Here is a 24627-nt window from a genome sequence, read left to right as displayed (position 1 = left end):
CCATGACTCAGCAGACAATAAGTCCAATAATGGCATTATTGAGGCATTGATGTTTTTTGTTGGGGTACACAATCACCATTGCATGCCCTATTTTTGTTATATATCACTGTAGCATGAACTTTTTACATTTTCCATAAATTTCACCTGAAAGCCAAATATCTCTAACATGTGAGTAGTTTATGTGCATTGACAATAAATGTGAAATTATATGGAAATCCAGTCCAGGTTTTTGATCCTTCTCGCTCTAAACATACCTAGACCTGCCAAACCCACATCAAAATACATGGACTGGCTCACTTTTGAACCTGGATTCGGATCATGGCTCACACTGTAAAAGCAGCTGCAGATTCTAACGTGCCTGGTTCGGCAGACTTGGTGAGCCCACTCCATGGTTCTGCTCTCACTGGCTGGGCCGGGTCTGAGGAGTCTGGGGAGGAGCCGATAAGAGGCTGTTTCCGGAGCTGACTGGCCCGATGGTGAGATGGAGGATACTGATGACTTCATGATGTGGAGAAGCCAGGGCTGAACTGAGGGGGCAGCAGGGAAGTGCGTAGCCCTGTGGTTGTAGGAACCCACCGGGCCCACCGAGGAAGAACACTTGAGACATAAAGATGCTCACAAAGAGATAACTGAGATACATCTGCAGCATTGAGTGTCTGAGCAGTAGGAAGACGATAGGGAGAGAGGGGCTTAGTAGCCAGCTGGGAGGGAAGGACTGAGGGAGAGGAGGAGTGATGAAGAGGGTTGCCTTTCCTGCAGGTCCTTGCAGCTCTGCTGTGAGGTCTGCTTCTGTTTTGATTGACACAGCAGGGCAGGGATCACCAAACAGGAGGCAACGGGGCTTTCTGGGGTTCACATTAAGCTTGGATGCCAGCTGCCACTAAGAGCTCCTCAAGCACTTCCAACCTTTACGCCATCCTTTGCACCAGTTGGATAAACACAGGGCAAACAAACCACCTGTCTGCACCACAGCACACTAGCCCCCATTTCTTTGGTTCCTTTACACATCTCGTGCAGATCACACTAACCTTTATGCCAATACAAAGCACACGTGTACTGGGGATTCGTTTTTATTACACTACTCAGCTATCATTTGTATTTTAATTAATTTTAGTCCTTTCACTATTTTTTGCTGGTGCGCTTAAGCTTTGTTCCATAGCTAATTATTTTAAGTGACAGCATTGGTAAATTTCTGCTGTTAAGAATTGCAAAAAGTATTACAATTACAAGAAACAACATTATTCAGATAATGGAGGAAGAAGGAAGAGGAAGACGAATGCTCACATCAAGGTTGTATGGTTTTGCTCAGCCAAAATATATTTGTATCCTGATCAAGTATACTTGAACAAGTGAGTAGTCACAAGACTCGATATAAAGCTACCGATGTCCAATGAGATCCATTTAGATGTTGTCATTCATGAGTTATATTTCAGTTCTGATTCAGCAGTGTCTCTGCACTCCCCTTATTGTCTGTGGTATTAAATGAAGTGGATCGAAGTCACATTACGGATGGCTGCAGGTTGTAGCAATGGCTGGGACGCCCGTGGGCCAGTGCTCTGATGACAGCCACTTTTATCGAGGGATTTTGCCCTGGTAAATTCCTCTGGATGCTAATGTACTGTGGAGAATGAAGTGTGGCATCCATCTCACTGAGGCAACCTCTCTCGGTCTGCTGGTACGCAGCCAAAAACTGCAGCACTCTCCTCCGGCCAGAATAAACCAGTTTGCCATCTTTAGTGGGGAAACCAAACAGATGCTCCCGAGACGAGGACTTTTATTTGTGCGTCGGCTCTATATTCCTGTTTGAGTGGAGTCCTCGGGCCTAATGAGCTGACCAAATGCCCTTTTAATTAGTGCAGTTTTTTCTTCTTCTTCTTCTTGTCCGTAGGCTCGGACGCCTCCCCTGAGCTTGTGGCCGGATCTTTCCAGTGCAGGCAGTTGTAGGAGAGGACGGCGGTGATCAGAAACGTGGCCATGCCGGTGTAGCCGCCTATAAGTAAACACAGCGGCTGCATCAGCACAAACAGGCAGAAGACGTTGACGGAGGCACTCTGGGGCAGATCCACGCGGCCCTCCTTATTTGCCTGTAGCACCCCGAAGAAATAAATCAGTGCCACGGCAGGGTAAAAAGCCAGTTCCACCATGCTGGTCAACTCAGTGGTGGTTCACACAGCCAGACTGCACGCGTTCTCTACAGAAAGAGGAGCAAGAACTCCTGCGACCTTTAATCTCAGGCGGAGGTAAAATATTAGCCTCCTGTTGCTTTATGGTGCAGCAGACGTGTTAGCACAGAGCTGCAGAGTGCAAAGTTGACTGGCAGTATCATTCAACCCCTGTAGCACTGACCTTTACACCTCACTCAGGTGAGCCAACAGGCACCTATGTGGCTGGTGGAATTAACATTTAATGTATATAAAAGGAGGCATAACAGGGATCCAAGATTCATCCAAGTCAGGATTAGTCTAGGGTGGTGTGTTTGGCTGAGATTAGCAGCCAAGAGATCCCTCTGAATTTAGTTTCAACCATTTCTTCTCTCAAAAAAGACTGGAGAAAATGGATAGGCAGGAAGCAAAACAGATGTGCAAACTTGCCATGAATTTTTTAAAACATAATTTATTCATGATTTTCTTAGTAAGCAGGATCTGTGCAGTTGTTCATGGCCATTTATATACCTGTGAACTACAGAGTGTTAGATTGATATCTTAGTTTACTGTGGTGATGGTGGTAATATAATACTTATGATGATACACACACACGCACGCACACACACACACACACACACACACACACACACACACACACACACACACACACACACACACACACACACACACAAAAGCCAACAGGATATGACAGACCTGCTCTAACTCTACAAACCCTTGCTTCCTTGTTAATCATCTTATCACGATATTGTGAGGGTCTCATTTGGTTGCCACCCCTTCAATTTGCAGCACTTAATTGCCCCCAGAATAGGGATATTTTTGGCCCCTTTGACGCAATGAACCCGAAATACAGTAATTAAAGCACCAAAATCACAGGGAATGGTGGCATTTGGTTGGCATTGTGGAAAATATCCCCCCTCCCTCCCCTCATCTTTGTCTTATCTGACAAAGAGCAACCCATCTGGTGCAAAGCTGTGATCCCTGCTATCATACCGCAACTGCCAAATTCACAGTAAACGCTTCACTGTTCCTTTTGCCCACCTCTTGGGGGCAATCCTGGTACAGGAAGAGGGCGGGGCCTAGACGTGGACAGAAATCAGCGGGGGGCGAAGCTTGAACACGGCTGATTCCTCAGGATGCCTTTTTACGGATGGCGCCACATGGTGAACTATTAGACTTAAAGGTCCCTCTTCGTCTCCACCCCCCCCCCCCCTCCCCCCTCCTCTTCCTCCTCCAAGCTCATGCAGTGCCAGCCTTTCATCAGGGACACATCTGCTCATCCCTACGACATCCACCCACCGGACCCTCCATCCGCCCGCACGGCCTTTCGGATAGAGTCTCGCTCTGCCGGGATGGAGCAGGTGGGCGGCAGGCAAGGCAATGTTGCAAGCCAAGACTCTGCCAGTGTTCTGATCTCCACAGTTCATCTGATACATCTGCCTCTCCCCCAGGACCTGCCCGGATATCACACACACATTCAGAAAGAGGCTGGAAACAATTGAACTCCTTCTCATGTTTTCCTGCCCCTCGTTGTGGGTAAACAAGGGCAGTGGGGTAGCAGCGGCGCGTAACATTCTCATCTGCTCACACCACTGGCAGCGTTTAGCAGTACCCCGTGACCAGATTACTAGCACGCATGGAGAAATGCCTTCATTGTTTTTCTTTTGTGAATTCAATGATTTGGTTCATTGGTTCGTGTCTGGTTTACTCACAACGTTGGTTTGTCATCTTAAAAAATATTTATATTGTGAATTTTCTATGTTAGTGAAAAAAATGTATCGTTTGAGTGGAAGTCGCGTCGAATGAATGACGGAGTGTTTTGTAACGACAGAATCCACAAATCAGCTACTGGCCTCCTGGGGCATTTAGCATAGCATGAATATAATACTTCTCACTGTTTAGTTGTTCAACAATGAATGTTAACGGAGCGCATGAATTGTTAAACCATGTTCTTTCCCTGGCATGTTAAAAAAAAAAAAAACCAAAACAGTAGTGGCTGTGGAGCTGTCCATCGTGTCGGTGCTGAACTGAACGGAATAAGGTGCCATATCCCTCGATAAAACAGTACGTTTTGTTTTTAAATATTTGATAACATCCTGTTGCTTTACTAATTTAATCTTATGTAACGATAAAACCCCCGATTCAATCAGAACTGCCTTCTGATTTGTTTTTGATTCATATAATATGCTTATGTTTGAACTGTCTGCACAAGATAATACTCTATAATCGAATCACAGTTACTCAACTGATTGTCAAATCCGCGTCAATTCGACTTTGTTGTTCTACTCGCTGCCTCTAATTGTTTTGTTTTCTTTTATGAAAAGTTACTGCATGGCACTGCGAGCCAACAAATGTTTATTCGGATGAAACAGCTGCACGCATGGGCAAGGCTCTCGCGCCTGTCACACACTGTGAAAAGGGGGTGGAGTACAACGCTTTTTACACGGAGGATGGTCCTCAGCGCGCGCACACTTTTCCCACTCACATGTACGGCACCTGACGCGCAGAAACGGTCCTCGCGCCGCTGCGATGAGTTACTATTCTTTGTCCTTTGTTGCCTAATAACAGTTGTAATCGTGGCCACGACTTTGCGCCCTTTTGCAAGTTCGGTCATTTCAGTTTTAGGAGAGGCCCAAGTAAGTCCTCGGTGGTGCGATCGGGACCGAAGGGTCTGTGTGATTTGTGATTTGGGTAACCCGCACGCGGCCAGGCTGTGCGAACCCCGGGTACACATGGAAGGAGACGTTATGGACAAACTGGATGACGTGGCTTCAGTGTACGAGTTCGACCCATTCACAGGCAACATTCCTGCTACCAAAGTGGAAATCACTGTTTCCTGCCGGTAAGAATGTTTGTGTTCCTCGAGCAGCTACGTTGTCATCTCGCCCGTGCGCGTCTGGAAGAACGCGCGCACACAGAAATTCCTTATAGAAAGCAACTGAATAAAGACTGTCGTGTCCGATTATTTCAGATGGATATTCTTTATTCTGGTTCAGCTATGTTTCACTTGAAAAGTTAGTTCAAAGTAGCTACCTAATTAAGTAGTGTGTTTTTCGCAGGATTCGCATTTAGGTTATCTTCCGTAGTGTACGGTGTAGTGTTCATACTAATAAAGATTTATTTCTAGGTCACAATCGATAAGTTAGGTTATAACTCGTCGGACGATTAACAGATTTCGATTAAATATTTTGCATTAGAAAGTCCTCCTAGGAAATGGATTGATTATGGGTGTGGACAGATGTCCGCATTCGACCAAGGTATCCATGAATTATGCATACACTACTGTACTTGTTTAGAACAGAATTCCTGCGTCGTGTTAGGGTATAAAATATTACATAACTGAGGCGTTCATATATATATATATATATATATATATATATTAGACGCTGTTTGACTTAATCGTATATGGCGTTTTATTTAGCATTTTGTATTGTTTGTATTGACTGTAATCTGTTTAGTTCTAATGCCTGTTCAATTGATGTAACTGTTTACTTTTTTTCAAACGAAAAACACACTGGGATGGGTATGAAGTCCATGTGTCAAATGAAAGGAGGGATTAAACGCACCTCCTGCAGTGTTACTTTAATTTGACATTACTATCAATGCTGAATAAGTATATATTTAAATGTTTTTGCCTGTGCAGTATTTTTGCTTTTAAATGGGAGAGGTTGCATATGTTATCTGAAGGGACAGGCTTAAAATCTCTACATGATAAGCAGTGGATATCAGCGAGTGTGTGTGTGTGTGTGTGTGTGTGTGTGTGTGTGTGTGTGTGTGTGTGTGTGTGTGTGTGTGTGTGTGTGTGTGTGTGCGTGCATGCGCGTGTGTGCGTGTGTGTGTGTGTGTGTCTGTGTGCGTGCGTGCGTGCATGCGCGTGTGTGCGTGTGTGCGTGTGTGTGTGTGTGCGTGCACGCGCGCAAGTGCGTGTTGCATGTGCCACTTTGCATGTGGTGTTTCAGCGCTAACACGGTTGATGAGCCAACTGATGCAGAAGTTCATATTTTTACTTTGACGTCCATCTGGCTTTCTGATTTCGTTTTCACAAACTGAGATCTGAGAGGCACATTTGTGCATGCGTTGCGCACTCTTCTTTCATTAGGGAGCTGTGTGTCGCCTCACTCTTACCGCCTCCTCCAAAGATTTTAAAGTAATTATATATCACCCCATATATCACCGTAGAGCTGAATAGCATCCTTACAGTCCCTCCTCTTCTTAATGAGACTTTCAGTGTGGCTGTTCTGGCTTTTGGCCTTGTTGTCTGCACTGGCCCCATTGCAAACAAGTCACTGCTGTAACAATGCTTCCTACTTACAGATGCAGGCAGCCAAGGTCAGGCACCTCACAGCCTCCCTGTTAACACTGCCCTAGCAGCGGCTTCCGAAGTCCTGACCTCTTCCAAAGATCAACATCACCCCTCATTTCAGATTAACATAAACAAGAACTTCATCAACCAAGACTGTGAGTCCAGGAGGGATGGCTGTTCACTAGTTCGTAGTTGTCCAGATTTAATGGCTTCCTCATCTGAATGGGGTATAACTTTACTCAGCTCACCTCAGTGCTACCTTAAGAAGAGTCCAGCACATGCGCTCCTGATCTTTCTCTCTAGCCTAGAATTTCCCATCTAGCCGAGGAAGACCACTCTACCAAACAAGCTCCTTATACATTATGGATGGGCTGGTCTGCTGGAAGCCAACCCCCTCCGACAGTGTGCCGTGCAGCATTAGCACTCTGCTGGGACACCCTGCTGTGAACGTTTGATGCAGAACCTACGTTTAAATTACAATGTTTACCAATGCATTAAGGAGAAACGTGTTTCATTGGTTCAGCTGGGTGGTGAGGAGGTATAATGAAATTATGTAGGTTATTGATCCTGCATCTGGTTAGTTCTGTTCAGGCAAAAGTCACTTTCTGATGATTATTGAGAGATGAGGTTAGATGAGGTTGAGAGTAGTCAATTTCTTCTCCTTTTTATTGTGAGAGAGTGTTTGTGGATTCCTCGGTGTGTGTACCACCTTTTATTCTTTACTTGAATACACGGTCTTAGTTTGTAGCTAACATATCTGTAATCGATACGTGGCGATGTGGACTTGTTGGAGTACATTATCATCTCCATTGAGGATACATTTCTAGTTACAGTACCAATGAATAATAAGAAAGCACAGCAATGGATAAAGTGCCATGCTCATTACACAACTCTCAGGACTCCTGTGTAATAACAGCCATGCATTCCTGTATGAGCCCACCATCACAATATCTTTGACTAGAACATTGGAACATAGCTATTTCTGTTATCATCGCATGCTCTTTATAGCAATGCATAAAGGAGGTCATGACTGCTGTTTAAGGGCTCCCATTAGACCAATCTGTGCTCATAAATATGTACCATTAACACCAGAATGTTCTATGTCAACATATTAAAATATAAAACCATTCACACATGAAGTTGTATATTGTGATAGCAGTGTAAATTAAAGAGCCTTTCTGACCTTAGACTGAAAGAATGAGAGAGAGAGAGAGAGAGAGAGAGAGAGAGAGAGAGAGAGAGAGAGAGAGAGAGAGAGAGACTAATGAGACTGATTAGATTACTGGAATGGACCAAAATTGCATAAAGGGACCATGAATCACTGCAAAAGATTATTAAACAATCTAGGTGGTCTTTCAAACTGTAATGTATTTGCAAGGCCAGCTAATTAATACCATCAAAAGGTACAACTAGCTGTTATGATTGGCCTTTTATAATTGAGAAAACAACATTCGGATGTCATTTTGATAGTCTTATACAGTTTGCTGGATCAAAGCTATATGTTTGTTTTAAGAGTGTCTTCAGAGCATCCTTCTAGATCTCTTGATGTTGCCGGTATCATCCTTTTTTAATCCTCCAAGTCTCCTTTCTGCCACTGTCCTGGTAAGGAAACAGGCAGACAAATCATATGAAGTGTTGTGTATTTACATCCCAGAGTGTACTCCATAACTCTCTATACATATCAGTCTTCAAAGATCACACATCTTCTCCAACATATGAATAATATTGCTGGGTGTTCCCATTCATCTATGAGGTTTCATATCACAATTCCACCCTATTACAACCATTCAAGTCCATATTTTGAAGCAGTTTTACACTTTTGGCAATTTTCAACCACATAATCATTCTCTGACCATCACCTTAAGACATATAGCTAAGACAGACAATTTAAGACAGATAGGACTCAACAAACATAAGGTCCTACAAGGATTACCAGACAGAATTACCAGACACTAAGTGATGATCAGGTAAATGGTAGGCTGATAAAGGAATGGTAAAGATTCCTCCATCTTTCATCACCAGCAGTGCATGTAGATCTTACCTCCTCCACCTGCTACAGCTATTTCTGATTGCGGATGCAGTTCTTAAATAATGCAAAAGGTGCATGGAAACGTAAAATGAAGACCTGGCCCGGAAGGCATCAGACGTCGATGTGTGCGCAATGACGCTATAGTCGGCAGAGGCGAAGAAGCTCTCCTCAAGGTGTGTGTAGATGCATGGCTTTGCTCCTTCAAAAGCAAAACTGTGCTGAGACTCCTTTCACAACAGATGAATGTTCAGGGTCTCAGGGTGCTGTCTTGTGCTAGAGCAGAGTTAAGGCAGAAGTTAAAAGCTGACGAACAGTATTTCTATCTTAGAAGCCGAAATCAAACCAAATCTACTCCTGAAATGTGACATCACACGCACACACACTAGGGTGCGCTTGAGTTAATGCTTCTATGGAGGAAACTTTTGAACTTCAGTGATTTGAAAATTCATGGACTGTGATGCCCTCGTCTCTTTCTGTTCTCTGTACATGTGTTTCAATGTTTTCCTTGTGAGGTGACTCAGACTTTGAGTATCCAGTCATAACAGTGAGAAGCCCCACTGTGGAATGTCACAGTTGGCCCATGGTGAGTTCTCACGTGTTCTATTACCCCTCCTCCTGTTACCCCCACAAACAATTCAACACAGTAACATGTTCCCTGTTATTTCCCCTGCACCCTCCAGAGAGAATAAAAATTGTGCCCTGTCTTTTTATGTAATTACAGTCATTTTTCAGCAATTAATGGTTCTCTCATTAAAATTGCTGTCACTAGGATAAGGCATGAAGACTGTAAAAAATCTTTTACTATTTTTTTTGTATGATATGTTTTCGACAGAGGAAGGGGGCAAGGTGATAGCAAGATTACCACAGCCGAAAAAAGGGGCAAATCAGGTTGGGCCATGGAGACCTCAGGGATTCTCAAGTGTTGTCTGCAGTAGAGGCCTGATGTCTTTATTGGGGCCTCGCTGTGTTATCTGAGAGCGATGCTCTAAGCAGCTCACAAAGCTCAGAGATTATAAGCATCACATAGCACAGCAGGATAAGTGGTGATCTGCCTTTGCTAACATACCAATAGTGCTCAGTTTCTGCTGTTAGCTAAGAGAACGTATTTTTTAATTATATAGTGGTCCCTTTGGTGATGCAGTCTCAAAATGACCTCCCAGCCATTCAATATGCCTTTAACATTTAAGTGTTGTGGTGTATTTGAGAAGAGGTTTATCTATTTTTTTTGCTCTCTTCAGATGAACTACCTCTCCACAGGGTCCCATGGTAACCAGAGAATATTAGTACAGTGTAAAGGTGGCTTTACTCGAGCATAATGTTCCAGGGACTTTTATTTTAAAGGAACTCTTTTATTACAAGCATTTTTTAGTGTGTTTTATTCCTATAGTCCTGCTCACTCTCTCTTTGAATTCTGTGTCTCTACACCTTCTCTGGGTGCGTCTCCCCCCTCCCATTCCTCTTACCCAGAGGTGCCCGCCCCCTGCATTCTCCTCGCAGCGATGGGGGGCTTCATTCTGCAGAGAATTATTGAAAGAAAGAAAAAGAAAGAAAGAAAGAAAGAAAGAAAGAAAGAAAGAAAGGAAAAAAAAATCAAAGAAAGAGAGTTGGAAGGAATAAACTGGGGGACATTAAGAGAGCACAGACATGGTAGAAAGAAGCAGATAATGAGAGAGGACCTGGCAGGCATGGACAGAGACAGACCTGGAGTAGGTCTCCGCCTACTGTCCACCTCCTGAGGACGTCTGGACGGTTTGCTTAAGAGAGCAGGGCCTCCAGACTGGACGTGTGGTGTGAGAATTCCTTGAGATGGGGAAAACCAACCAATGTACTGCCTGTGGACTGTGGACATCTGCTGGTATGGTATATATTCAGCATAACTAATGCTAGTGGCAGTTTCAGGTTCATGTCTTTTGGTGTTGGGGTTTTGCTCTCCCTTCTCCAATATCTTCCCACAAGCTAGCAGTCTTAGTGGCTAAAGTTGGTAGCTGGAGCTTGCAGGAGGGAAGATGTATTGGTAAAGTGGCCTCCTTAATGCAGATAATGTGCCAAAATAGCCCACTCCCAAGACAGAACCCCAAAAAAACAGGTTTTTGGGAGCTATCACTCGGCTAGTGCAGGCTTTGCTGAAACTGTCAGACGCCCTGTGGCTGTATCTTCCTTTCGTCACATGGTCACAGGCACTCAGAAATAACTTAACCTGTCAGATTCGCTAAGCCTCACTGTTAAAAGCTGGTGCCATGGCAGTTCCAACCACAGCCTTTGTGGAGGAGTTTCCAGTTTGGGTCTTGTCACCTGCTTGCTCATATGGGGAAGTATTGGGGAGTGCTGATCTACTTTTGCCCAAACTCCTCTCATGACCTCTTCTCCTGCCAATGTTTGCGGACGTAAGGCAGCCGTCTGGTTGGACCTGCCTCTCACAAACACATAAAAGATTCACATGGCTGGACCTTCTATTGAGCCTGCCAGAAACTGTAAATAATTGCATCTAAATTCTTTCTTCTCTCATTGTTGCCATGGCGCCAAGGTCTGGGGTTATGAAATGGAATATCTTGTCTGTTGAAGCGCATGCATCACCAAGCTTGTAAAGGATGCTGTTGTTGCGCACATGCGTGGTTTGAATCTATTACCTAATTCATGACAATTCTGTGTAGTTGCTGTTATATTAAAAATAAGTTTAAAGCTTCAGTGATTGGAGCAATAATAATAAACGAAGAAATAAACCAATTCCCAGGCTAGCTTGTCTTCATAGCTGTAATCTTCACACTGTCTTCATGTAGATAAAGGTTCATCTTGTGCCCCTGACTTAAGGCAGCACTTGATAGGCTGCTGGTTCATTCTCATATGATGTCATAATTATGTGAGTTTGATGAGTGCCATTGAGGGGAACTTTAACGAGTTGCCAAACTTTCTGCCCTGGCTGCTAACCCTCATCTTTGATGTACACCATGACTTCTTGAGACTAAAATGACTGTTCTCCTCCTATTGCCTCTGTAGTTCTCCCTTGCCCAATTACTTTTTAATACACTCCTTAACATGCTGCCTGGGTCCAAGTGGCACAGAGAGTCTTTGTCCCTGTCTGCTGGAAGGCTATGAGAGAGGATACAGGACTGGACCCTCTCTTGGCTGATAAGGACTTGAAGCCAGCCAGGGCTAAGCAGTGTGGCACAGTGATGGAATCTGTGATGGCAGAAGTGTGTGTGTGTGTGTGTGTGTGTGTGTGTGTGTGTGTGTGTGTGTGTGTGTGTGTGTGTGTGTTTGGCCAGATGGGGCAGGTCACGTGGACATAGGCAGCTGGACATGCAGCAACAGGCTCAGGTGAGATCCTGCAGTTGTGTCTGCAGAGGGCTGGAGAAGGGTGTGGCTGGGGTGTGTCTGGGGGCGTGGCTGGAGCAGGGTGTGGCTGGAGTGTGTCTGGGGGCGTGGCTGGAGCAGGGTGTGGCTGGGGTGTGTCTGGGGGCGTGGCTGGAGCAGGGTGTGGCTGGAGTGTGTCTGGGGGCGTGGCTGGAGCAGGGTGTGGCTGGGGTGTGTCTGGGGGCGTGGCTGGAGCAGGGTGTGGCTGGGGTGTGTCTGGGGGCGTGGCTGGAGCAGGGTGTGGTTGGAGTGTGTCTGGGGGCGTGGCTGGAGCAGGGTGTGTCTGGGGGCGTGGCTGGAGCAGGGTGTGGCTGGGGTGTGTCTGGGGGCGTGGCTGGAGCAGGGTGTGGCTGGAGTGTGTCTGGGGGCGTGGCTGGAGCAGGGTGTGTCTGGGGGCGTGGCTGGAGCAGGGTGTGGCTGGGGTGTGTCTGGGGGCATGGCTGGAGCAGGGTGTGTCTGGAACAGGGTGTGGCAGGAGCAGGGCGTTGATGGGGAGGCATGGCTGGAGTAGGGTGTGGCTGTGGACCGGTGTGTCTGGAGCAGTGCATGGCTGGGGGCATGGCTGGAGCAGGGCATTGATTGGGTGTGGCTGGAGGGTGTGGCTGGAGTAGGGTGTGACTGTGGACCGGTGTGGCGGGAGCAGGGCATTGATGGGGTGTGACTGGAGGGTGTGGCTGGAGCAGGGTGTGATTGTGGCAAGGTATGGCTGGGGGTGTGGTGGGAGCAGGACATGGCTGGAGCAGGGTGTGACTGGGGTGTGGCTGGGGGCGTGGCTGGAGCAGGGTGTGGGTGGGGGCGTGGCTGGAGCAGGGTGTGGCTGGGGCAGCACTGATGGTGAAGGTAAACAGTTGCTGCTGAGGCAAGGCAAATTGTTTAAGCAGTCTTAGCAGAGCTTTTGCATATAATCTGAGTGGTCCAAGGTCAAACATCTAAATTATGATTGGGTTTGGATTAGATTATAATTATGTCTGTCATTCTGTTATTATGGTAATGTAATAAATAATGTTCAGTTCTCTAGTGCCAGGTTTCATACCAACTCATGCATTGTAATGGTTACTTTTCTAAAGCAGAATTGTGCTTTTAATACAGTTGGCCTCATTAATCACAATCCCACTGTAATGATTAAATGCAACCAGATGTTACATGGCGTTACAAGCTTAAGGTGAACTTACATATGAATGCCACTGAACCGTGTGAATCACTGGTTTGAATAGTCTCATTATCTCATGACTTCTCCTGAAGGAGAGATCAGGGCTGGGACGTTGTGTTCACCTACTAGCTAGCTTGCATTCACCCAGAGGGCTAATATGCTAATCGTTTTCTCTGGTGGCGGCGACATTCATTGCAGGGAGCACATGTTCCCAGATGGGCAGACGCACATAGTCATCCAAGCTGTCATGGTGCCCCTCCCGGCGAGATGATGAATTAGAGCCATTAGGTTGTGGTATTGGAATAAATTCACTTGTCCAAGCAGTGCAATTTTCAGCTGAGAATGCTGCTAAAAGCTTATGTCTTTATATAGGGCTGCTTGCCTGTTCTTCTGCTCACCTGTTCACCTGCTCGCCTGCTCACCTGCTCACCTGTTCGCCTGCTCACCTGCTCACCTGCTCGCCTGCTCACCTGTTCACCTGCTCACCTGCTCACCTGTTCGCCTGCTCACCTGTTCACCTGCTCGCCTGCTCACCTGTTCACCTGCTCGCCTGCTGGCCTGCTCACCTGTTCACCTGCTCGCCTGCTCACCTGCTCACCTGCTCGCCTGCTCACCTGTTCACCTGCTCGCCTGCTCACCTGCTGGCCTGCTCACCTGTTCACCTGCTCGCCTGCTCACCTGTTCACCTGCTCGCCTGCTCACCTGCTGGCCTGCTCACCTGCTGGCCTGCTCGCCTGCTGGCCTGGTGGCCTGCTCACCTGCTCACCTGTTCACCTGTTCACCTGCTCGCCTGCTGGCCTGCTCACCTGCTCGCCTGCTCACCTGCTCGCCTGCTCACCTTTTCACCTGCTCACCTGCTCGCCTGCTCATCTGCTGGCCTGCTCGCCTGTTCGCCTGCTCGCCTGCTCACCTGCTCGCCTGCTCACCTGTTCGCCTGCTCACCTGCTCGCCTGCTCACCTGTTCACCTGCTGGCCTGCTCACCTGCTGGCCTGCTCACCTGCTCGCCTGCTCACCTGCTGGCCTGCTCACCTGTTCACCTGCTCGCCTGCTCACCTGCTGGCCTGCTCACCTGTTCACCTGCTCGCCTGCTCACCTGCTGGCCTGCTGGCGATGCAGTGGCGGGGGAGGTTGGCTGGTCTTGCTCTTCGTTATAAACAGAGTCTTTTTGAAGCTGCTGACAGGTGCGAGATCTCAAGTGCAGTGTGTTCGCGTGTGGCAGAGGTGTTTGATCACAGAGGGAGGTGCGAGTACATTGTGTGTGTGTGTGTGTGTGTGCAAGAGACAGTGAGCGGGGAGTAGAACACAATGTAAAGAGCTGAATGTGAAGTAAAGATATATATATATATATATATATATATATATATATATATATATATATATATATATATATATATATATATATAAAACTTCTGTTAACTCTACTTTAAAAAAAAAAAAATATATATATATATATATATATATATATATATATATATATATATATATATTTTAAGTAGAGTTAACAGAAGTTTTTCAGATTGAAACTTAAGTTAGGTTTACCAGAATAATTGTAACCCTTGTTAAAAGCAATATCACACAAATACATCTTAGTTTTCTCTATGAAAGTGTGTGTTAGAAGCTCTCAGGTATTGACGCTATGGTAATCAGCAGATCCTCATTACTCAATCAGTTCTCATAACCAGTATGTAACAACAATGGTGGTCTATGAACTTAATGATTATGTTAAAGTAGACAGTAGACAGACACGGGAAATCCACAAAGAGATTTATAAGGTGATGTGATGTGATCCCCCATGTGTGGCTTCTGGCAACAACAAAAGTTTATGTAACGAATTGTGATCAATTTGCTACCTGATGTGATTGAGAACAGCATTACAGTGATCCTGTCTAGTTAACCCCACAGTTCTCAGCACTGGAGAGAACAATCCCAACCGTAGACATATTTTGAAGACATGAGCTCTTTTGCCCGTGATGCTGAAACTCCCAGTGATAATCGATACAGATGTGCAGAGCGAAGAAACTCAAACCAAAACAAATCCTCAAAGCCAGTGCAATATAGTGGGCGCTTCCCATTTTGAGCAGAAGTTCAGGTAGCCAATAGTGTGCAGGCAGAGGCGGAGTAACTCCTCCCCTTCGGAGCTCAGCAGAGGCGTGGCAGCCTTGCAATGCGTAGCCAAGTCCCTGGAGTAGTATGGCTGGGGCGTCTGGGGGAGGGTGGGGGGCATCCTGACCTCCCCAGGTCACCTGACCTGAATAATTAAACAGTCAGTGGGAAAAGCGTCCCGAGCCTGTGAGCCGATCGATCATCCATGCCTGAGTTCAGGGATGCTGCCTGGGGTCTCTGCAGCAGACATGGATCGGGTGTTTTTTATTAAAAGAGATAAAAGCCAATTTGTCCCAATGGCAGTGCTGGTAAACTTGCACCCAGGCCTTATCGATCCCTCAGTCCTGACCCGCGTGGACTCAGACCTCAGGAAGAAGGCAAGAGCAAGCATGTCAGTGCTGGCATGTGCATAGCTCATCCGAAATGGAGAAAACATTTTTGGCTCTAATCTTCAGAATCATAGTGGATTTCAGCTTCCAAACATGGAGAATTCCCCTGGAATCCATAGCAATCTACATGCAGGTGGGTGACTGACGGCTGCTCCAATAATCAGCCCGAGTTTCCTGCTGCAGTGAGGTTGGAATGGCTCTCCTAATTCCCATGGGTCTTTGCTTCTGTGAGTAGCTGTTGGAGGGGAGGACTTGGCCTATCGATTTGGACCTAATTGAAAAGCGGGAGTGTTTGCACCGATGCCGCAGGGAGCCGCAGGCGTAATTGGACTGGAAGCTGCTTTTCCAACGCTGATGAAATGATTCTTGGTGCATGCTTCCACATACCAGGCTGACCACAGGAAGTGGCATGAGTTGTGACAAGCTCATGTAATCCCGCCAGATACCTCGGTGGACAGCGAGTGCTCTAAAGGGCCGTCCCGTTTCTCGGCACTGTGTTAGAATTATTTTTATGCCTTTTGGTTGAGCCCTATAACTGAATGACAAGCCTGTGGAGGAGGTGCTATCTAATGCAATTTCACAGAATCTCATTATTCTCCTGGCATTCCGATGTGCAATTTATAGCGATGGTATTATCGGAGATCTATTTCTAATATGAGGTGATTGCTGGCAGCTGCGGGAGCGTGTCGACCTCATATGGAGAACACTGACACTAAGCCTGGAGAGACGCAAAGGTCTGCTCTAATCAACACTGCAATGGTTTCCAGTCCTGGGCTGAGGCTCATAAACACGTCCTTCGGAGCCGAAGCAGCTCCTTTCTCTGCCTCCACAGGAGTCAACATCTGATCTGCGGCTGCATTCGTTGTATTTTCTATCGTTTGTTTATCATTCGATGCAGAGAAATCGACTCCCGCACCTTTCCCTGACCCTCAGCGTGTGTGTTTAGAGGTTGTTTGTTTACAGGTTGTCTTGTAAAAGACAGCGTGGTGTGAGTGTTGTGGTCTCCAGTGCGGGAAATTACTGTTTTTATTTACGAGCCACTCTGAATCCTCACTGACAAACGCCGACGGAGTCTGCATTAATTGCCACGTCATAATATACTCTGTGGCCACAGATGCATATTTATGATGCCTCTCAGTAGATCCCTGTCTGGTGATGTTTCATTACATTGATGAGTCAAAGCCCCCTGATGGCGACTCTCTCATATAAAACCCAGTCTGGCGGTGTTAGTAGGATGGTCTGGGCACCAGGGTGCTTGTGTACACCTGCAGTGGTTTCAGATATTCTGAGTGAAGCCTCTCTGTCTCCCCGTGTGATGTGAGTGACGCTTTGCTCGGAATCCCCCTGGCATGCTGGGAAGTAGTGAAATGAGAAGAGGCCGCGGACGCTGAGGTTGGCAGGGGTGCTGTGTTCCCGTGTTGGGCCAAGCGCACAAGTGCTTGTAGGGTGGAGGAGATACGCTGCCTGAACTGGAGGACATGGGTGAGGGCATGGGGCCGTGTAGTCGTTGAGTACGCTGGGTTTGTGCCTTTTCCATGAGGTGTGTGGACCTGGGTGGGGATCTGCTGCACTTGGAGCTTGAAGAATGCCGGTTTGAGCTTTAGATCTGCCTGTGCAGTGGAGGCTGGTGGCGAGTGGTGCGCTCGCTCCTTTGGAGGCATTTGATGGTGTGTGTTAGGAGGCAAACCCAGGAGTGTGCCGTTCGCCTGACACACACACAGGAGGCTGCAGGGGTCTGTTGTGAAGTCATGGGCTCATGTTTCACTGGGGACTTCAGTGCAAGAGCAAGGCGCATCTGGCTAATGTGAAAAACTGTGTAGATAGTTGTTGGAGAGAGAGAGAAAGAGAGAGAATGAGAGAGAGAGAGAGAGAGAGAGAGAGAGAGAGAGAGAGAGAGAGAGAGAGAGAGAGAGAGAGAGAAAGAGAGACATTATATTGCTTTATTACTAGTGAAAAGAGCTGTGATTTCCACTTTAACACTCATCTCTTTGCTCTTCTGAATCAGACTATTGTATTTTCACTTCTGCAATATTACTATTTATGTCCACCTTCTCAATTCCTCTGTTATTTTCTCTGTTCTTTACAATGTCTGGTGTAGTGAGAGAGAGAGAGAGAGAGAGAGTGTGAGAGAGAGAGAGAGATATGGGGATGCTATTGGTGGTGAGTGAGGACAATCATTTGAACCCACGCCCTTCAGCTGTGAAACAGAAGGTGCTCATAACCCAGCCTTCATCATTAACTGAACACTGCTAAGCTTCCTCCGTCTTAGGCACAATCTCTCCTGCTCTCTCTGTATCTGTCTCCCTCTCTTTCTCCCACTCTTTCTCGCTCCCTCTCTTGCTCTCTCTTTTCTGTCTGGTGTGTGCACCCTCCACCACCACTGATTGCTAACACACTGTCATCCCACGTTCTGCTCCCTCCGCACCCATCCAAGTGGTGGACAGCACCACTGCCCATATCAGCAGCACCAGGATTAGAATGGGCCTCTCTTAATAGAGCCCCTGGACTTGTTGTGCTGCCCTCGAGGTGGCAAGTGTGTGTGTGTGTGTGTGTGTGTGTGTGTGTGTGTGTGTGTGTGTGTGTGTGTGTGCATGCATTTTATAACCACTGTGTGTTGACACTTCAAGGTGCCATGCAGGTTCTTCGGTGGCAGAAGAACCCAGTCTAAAAGTAGCTAAAGTGCCATTTTAGCAGCATGATTGACCTCTGAGCACAGATTACATGTGTTATTGGTCTAGCTGCTGCTGTTTACAAGGGAGCAGCAGTAACTTACTCTGACTCAGCCGGTCTGTCAGTCTCTCAGGGGCGAGTACACCACTGGCACACACTCTGACCACCAGGAGGGAGAAGCTCCATCATCTCTGCTCCGATGTTAAATATTTATATATATTTTACTCCCAATTGTCACCTTTTATTAAATATGTTCAGTTCTCTGAGTTCTTACTAGAAGTTCTTTGTGGTGATCTGTTGTTAAAGATCTGTAAAAATAACACTGCAGACACCGAGGTGCTAACCCAATAAATCATAGTTTAAAAGATCATTTCCTGCAGCATTTCATTCTGATGGTGTCGCTCACCCACGTAAACATAAACACAAGAGAGTGCTGCCAGATGCCTCAAAGTGGGATGGATGTGTTGAGGTGTCGGCCCGCATTGAGGCTGCAGCCGGCTCTATGCTGTCCTGCTCTGATGTCCCGCACGTGTTTCTGATCGGGTCAGAACACTGAGAAGGGCGATGTACAAGCATTGGGAGTGCGTTTCACTCTCCCAAGCCCTGTCCAGAACCGCTTGAGCCGTTTGCGGAATACTGAATCAATCCAGAGTGACCTGAGCGCTGTATTGATTTAACAGAAAACACAGAGATCAGTGGAAGATGAAAAGGTTGACGTGAGCGGAGATGAGGGCAGTCACACAGGAGCATAGCGCAGCTGTTCTGCGGGCCCTTCAAGCAGACGCATTGTGCTAATGCCGCAAAATCATCAAACGATTGGCGTAGATGGTCCCCCCCCCCCCCCCCCCCCCCCCCCCCCCCCCGAAGACTTCCCACGTGCCCCGGCACTTTTATGCATGATTCATAACGGTTCTGCAATATATTATGTAATGCCTTTTGATCTGGCTCGTGGAAGTAGGATTCTAGCCTAGAGGCATTTCCACCCAGCTACATGTGAGCACGGTGGCCGAGGAATCCTCGCAAGGGAGGAGGTTTCTGTTCGCGTTTGAGGGTTTTCGAGTCAGGCTTTGCTTCTTAGATATTTCACTAAACCTTGTTTTCTGTCAGTCTGTCACACAGATACGTGGCCTAACTGGAAGAAAACAAAGTGCTGATTGACAATTTATAGCTTAAAGTGGCTTGTCTCGTCTCCCTGTCTTGTTTGTCCAAATGTCAGCATCACATTTACACGGACGCTGATGCACAAACATGCGGCGAGTGAAGACTGAGTGTTTCCCAGATCAAAGCACAAGAGTCCGTAACGCAGGGAGACTGACGACGGAGAAGATGAAGGTTGGGTAGAGAGAACGTTGATATAGTAAACCATCTAAAGCCAAGAGAGTCCTAACAATAGTGCTGGCATCTTCTGTTGAGTTAGCAAGCGGTTTGGTCTTTGGTGACTTCGTCTGATGTTCTAGATGTGTTCCTTGTCACAGCAGTTCTCAGTAGTGCATGTGACAATACAGCTATAGTGAAGAACCAACACGTTACATACCCGGAGTGAACACACACATAACCTTAGTGAACACACACATAACCTTAGTGAACACACACATACCCTTAGTGAACACACACATAACCTTAGTGAACACACACATAACCTTAGTGAACACACACATACCCTTAGTGAACACACACATACCCTTAGTGAACACACACATAACCTTAGTGAACACACACATACCCTTAGTGAACACACACATAACCTTAGTGAACACACACATACCCTTAGTGAACACACACATACCCTTAGTGAACACACACATAACCTTAGTGAACATACACATAACCTTAGTGAACACACACATACCCTTAGTGAACACACACATAACCTTAGTGAACACACACATACCCTTAGTGAACACACACATAACCTTAGTGAACATACACATACCCTTAGTGAACACACACATACCCTTAGTGAACACACACATAACCTTAGTGAACACACACATAACCTTAGTGAACACACACATACCCTTAGTGAACACACACATACCCAGAGCAGTGGGCAGCCTGCAGCAGTGCCTAGGTAACAGATGGAGGTGGGGTTAGGTGCCTTGCCCATGCTGGTTACTGGTTGTGGTCAAACTGCCAACCTTATGGGCCCAAGCTCAACAGTGCGGTTATTAATTTGCATTTACACTTGCTAAGGTGATGCACGAATTGAACATCCCTGCTATTTCTATGTAGCTCAATGCCCTTTTCAGCCAGGACCTCGCCATTGTGAAGCTGTTTCTGGCTAATTGCTAATCACGTTTCCGTTGACCTCTGTTCCTCGCGGATCAAGGGCACTGAGCTTCTAATTAGACCTTTCCAGCTTTTACATTACAGAAGTGGGTAACCGAAGCTGGAGAGAAACACTGAGTGCTATGTGCCCCCCCCCCCCCCCCACACACACACACAAGCCCAACCCCACCCTCACCCCACAATCCCAACCCCGCCCACACCCCCACTCCTCCTTCCTCCATCCAGTAGCTGATGGCCTATTCCTCTACAAACATGTCCTCAGGTCAGGCTCTATTCTGGAGCTCATAATGGCTGTAATTAAAACTCCTGGAGCACACCGTGCAGGTTCCTGAGTGCCACACTCACATATCCCCGCTGCCCACAGAGAAAGGAAGCCCCGCTCAAGACAAGATGCTCTGATTTTCAATAGACTCGCGTGAGACCAGGACTTGCGTCGCACGTGCGTTAATGCTTGAACCCGCAGCAGTGACAATGGCTGCCTGATGGAGAACAGAAAGAGGAACACCCCATCGCCACGGAAATGCATTTGATGATTCAGTGCTCATTACAGAGTGGAACTCTCCGATTTGGTTCTAGTGATATATTTTTTTTCAGTGCATAATATATTTTGTTCACATTATAGTATCACTAGTGATCGATTTTGTCTGTTCAAAGCATAAATCCTATAATAGTCCAGAAATAGGGGCATTAACCAGCTATTTACAAGTAATTGCATACACTGCTGGACTATTATTTGAGCTTTGTGGCAACAACAGTCAGCAGAGCAGAGACTGTGCACTCACTCTGACATCCTGAAGGTCTTGACAACTAGAGAAATATCTGAAATAAAATTCATAATTTTGTAATGTGTGTAATAATTTCTGTATTAATTGTACAATTTGTATCATAAAGCGACTTTGGCTCTGAGAAAGATTGTTCTTAACAGGCCGTCAGTATTACAGTACAAACATTTGGACAAGTGCGCATCTGTGGAATTTGTGATCACCATGTTTTTTGGCCTTGTTCTGATGCCTTTGCTTCCACTTGCAGATCTGTTTCTCAAGTTAGACGTGGAGGTGTTCATTAATCAAACGTGTGATGCACCATTTAGCCAACTTTCATTTTGCTGCTCTAAATGCCATGGATATATAAACATGTTCACACTGAGCAGTCCTGTCATGTCTGGGTGCTCTTACTAACAGGGGGTGATGTCAATACACTATATATATTTCTGAGAGCAGCACCTTTATCTGGGAAAGAAAACAACTTTTTTGGTAGGTGTGAAGGCTTGAAAAGAAACTGAAGAGCAACTCTGAGGAGAGGGAGAGAAAGAGAAATTCTTTGTGTGAGAGAGAAGAAAGAGCCCCTGGTTCTTCTCCCATCATTACTGTTTCCTGTCATCTTATGACTTGTGTCATCATCATATTTATTTTTGGCGGGGAAGTAAATGCTGATGATTGGAGAAGGTGAATGAGTTTGGTGACACCAGGTTCCTGGTGATATGGAGGGGGTTGCGGCGAAAGACGGAGAAGATTTCGAAGATGTCGGAAATGTCATGGGAATGAAACAAACACGTAGATAAGAGCCCGTTATCAAAGCTGCTTTGTTGCTTACACCAAACCCCCACATTTTCTGATGACTGCTATTCAGCTCTCGTCCATCTGATCCCTGCTTCCATGCCCCCCGACAGAAGTGTCATCTCCGATCTAGACGTTACAGTGTGATGACGGTTTTGTCACTCAGGGCCAAGCAGATTACTCAAGTTCCTGTGCATTCCAGCAGGACTGAAAGTCAAGGTTAAAAAAATCAATATCAGTGCATATTTAAGTCCATTGCCAATGATTCAATCCTCTGCATTTTGGTCGTTGCATAATGTAATAAACAACTGAACGCACAGTGCAATTGGTTGTTTTTGGTATTTTTTATTCATGTATTATGATATATTTGTGAGGTAGTTTTGCAGTATTGTTAATTGTCTTGATAAAATACCTGTGACAGCACCCACATCGTGAAATGTCTGGTATTGATAAAATTTACTATAATATTAAAGTACTGTATAGAGGATGATCTTTGGATTTTTTATTATATTCATATTATAGCAAATATGTGCTTCGGTGAGAATTATATAAGAGATTTATTCTACTGGAGCATGTAGTAACTTAAGCAGTTTTGACAAGGTTACTGAAAATCTTGTACACTGGCATTTTCTATAAAGCTGTCAAGATGTAAGTTAAATTATAGCTGTTCTTTTCACAGAATGTTATTTCGCTAAATGAAAGAAACTGAATATTTCAAAAGTGATTTCTTAAATGCTAGTGTTTAACCTGGTCTCCTCAGGTAGTTTACAATAGATTATGTGCACCTTTAAATGCATGATGCTGTCTGATGCATGGGACTGTAAAAAAATTTAAAAAATCACTTTTCTATTCAATAAGCTGCAAATTTCAAACATTAGCTACGGCTGATATTTCATTGTCATTCTCTAATGGTTTGATTTTTTTTCTTTCCCTAGGAATCTTCTAGATAAAGATACATTCTCCAAATCAGACCCAAGTGAGTATCCTGTTGCCACATCTATGGAAACCCCCCATCTGTCGCTTTCTTCTGTTCCACACACTCTGTACTCATGTGGTCTGCTCTCTGATTTGTGATTTCAAGCACATTACAAGTATGCAATGACCTATTGAACGCAGGTTTAACGCAGGGTTACCGCAGGTTTAAAGTGGAATTTAAGCATTACTTTACATTCTGCCTTGCTGCAGCATGTGGCTATAGAGAAAAATATCATATTAGATATGAGCATGGGGTTCTTGTGTGGTCTGTCTAAATGATACAATAGATACTCAACAGTACTGAGCAATACAATTGGTGTTTTTGACCCACAAACTAAAATAGGTGGACCATCTACATTGAATGAATGTATTTCTAAAATATTTGATCAGACATTATTAGACATTATAATTATATATGTACATTATCAGACAGATAGACAGCAATTTAAATGTTACAATAATATTCATATTACACTTAGTACAATATATGTACAAATATGTACAAACTTTTATGTATTCTTTTCTGCCAATGTAGAAGGGCTCCAGTTTCATTGGTACTGCCATTGGTACTTTTCAATGATATATGTAATATACATATACAATGATATAAAGGCAAACTGGAACAACCCCCCACTCCCAACATAAACAAACAAATAAAACTCATAAAAGAGCACATCTGAAAACACATTTGGATTTTGTTGACCAGTGTTATTGACCTGCATATATCATGAATGAGCTAACATAAATTCCCTGCATGACTTTGTTGTGACTACCAGAAAACGTACAAAGCCTCACCATAGTAAGGAGTAGGTTTACCAAACCTCTGCACATGATCTCTTACCCTGATGCCACCTGTGATTTCTACCACCGGGGGGTTTAACAGAGACATGCCCTTATTAGCGGGCAAGGATGGTAAACGTCTACTGTTTCCTTCCTTTCTCCGCCCACTAAAAACCTGCATGGCGTTCAAATGAGGGTGCAGTCGCCGTGAGTCGGACGAAGCGTTCTCGCTCGACTCTGGAGTGTAAATGAGGCTTTTGGAAAACTAGGCAGATCATCAGAGAGACTTTGAAGGCAAAGGAGCAGAGCGCAGGAGGGGCAGGTTGGAACAGCCCGTCCGCGTCTTTACACAGCACAGGCGCTTAAAAGGGTACTGATGTGGAGAAAGGGGGAAGGATGATTGCTAATGAGAGTGTGTCTGCACACGAGGGAGAAAAATTGTGCATGTGTGTGTGTGTGTATGTAAGAGACAGATGGAGAGTTTGTTGAGAGTTGAGAGTTTGTGGTGTCTGTGAGACTGAGAATGGAAGTAAGACAAAGAGAGACTGTGTGTGTGTGTGTGTGTGTGTGCGTGCGTGAGAGAAAGAGAGAGAGAGAGAGAGTGTTACTAGTTTCTACTGTCGAAGGCAGCTCAGTGGTAGGTTTCCTCAGGTGTCTCTTTCTACAGTGTATTTTTTCCCCAGTGACAGGGTTTAGTGCCAGAGCCCCACATTTCATTACTGGTTTTAACATTCCATCGTCAGCTGGCCGTCATCATGTCCCTTCAGGGGAATCCTCATCACCACCCCGAAGGCTTGTCCCAGCACTTTATCACTTTAAATGAAGTTCATTAAAAAAGTCCTCAGAGGGCTGGTAGGCTGAGGCAGTAT

The 24627-nt window shown here is 45.7% G+C and overlaps 1 protein-coding gene and 1 long non-coding RNA gene across 3 annotated transcripts in view; both read left to right on the top strand.

Annotated features, from left to right (window-relative positions):
* Window positions 1–4621: 4621 nt before the first annotated feature.
* The window catches only part of cpne5b (copine Vb), a 78290-nt gene continuing 58284 nt past the window's right edge, over window positions 4622–24627 (top strand). For both annotated transcript variants that reach the window (XM_076992886.1, XM_076992877.1), the window contains exons 1-2: window positions 4622–5004; window positions 22939–22979. In XM_076992886.1, the coding sequence (XP_076849001.1) occupies window positions 4895–5004; window positions 22939–22979 (151 nt within the window). In that variant the 5' untranslated portion in view covers window positions 4622–4894. The remainder of the gene's footprint in view (window positions 5005–22938; window positions 22980–24627) is intronic.
* Window positions 5065–7501, top strand: LOC143497569 (uncharacterized). Its single transcript, XR_013125884.1, has 3 exons — window positions 5065–5419; window positions 6477–6620; window positions 6769–7501. It is a non-coding gene; the product is annotated as an uncharacterized LOC143497569 (long non-coding RNA).

Source organism: Brachyhypopomus gauderio, chromosome 1, assembly GCF_052324685.1.
Source record: "Brachyhypopomus gauderio isolate BG-103 chromosome 1, BGAUD_0.2, whole genome shotgun sequence".
In the NCBI taxonomy this organism is placed as follows: Eukaryota; Metazoa; Chordata; class Actinopteri; order Gymnotiformes; family Hypopomidae; genus Brachyhypopomus; species Brachyhypopomus gauderio.
Note: the sequence above shows the minus strand (reverse complement) of the source record. Positions and strands in the feature narration are given on the sequence as shown.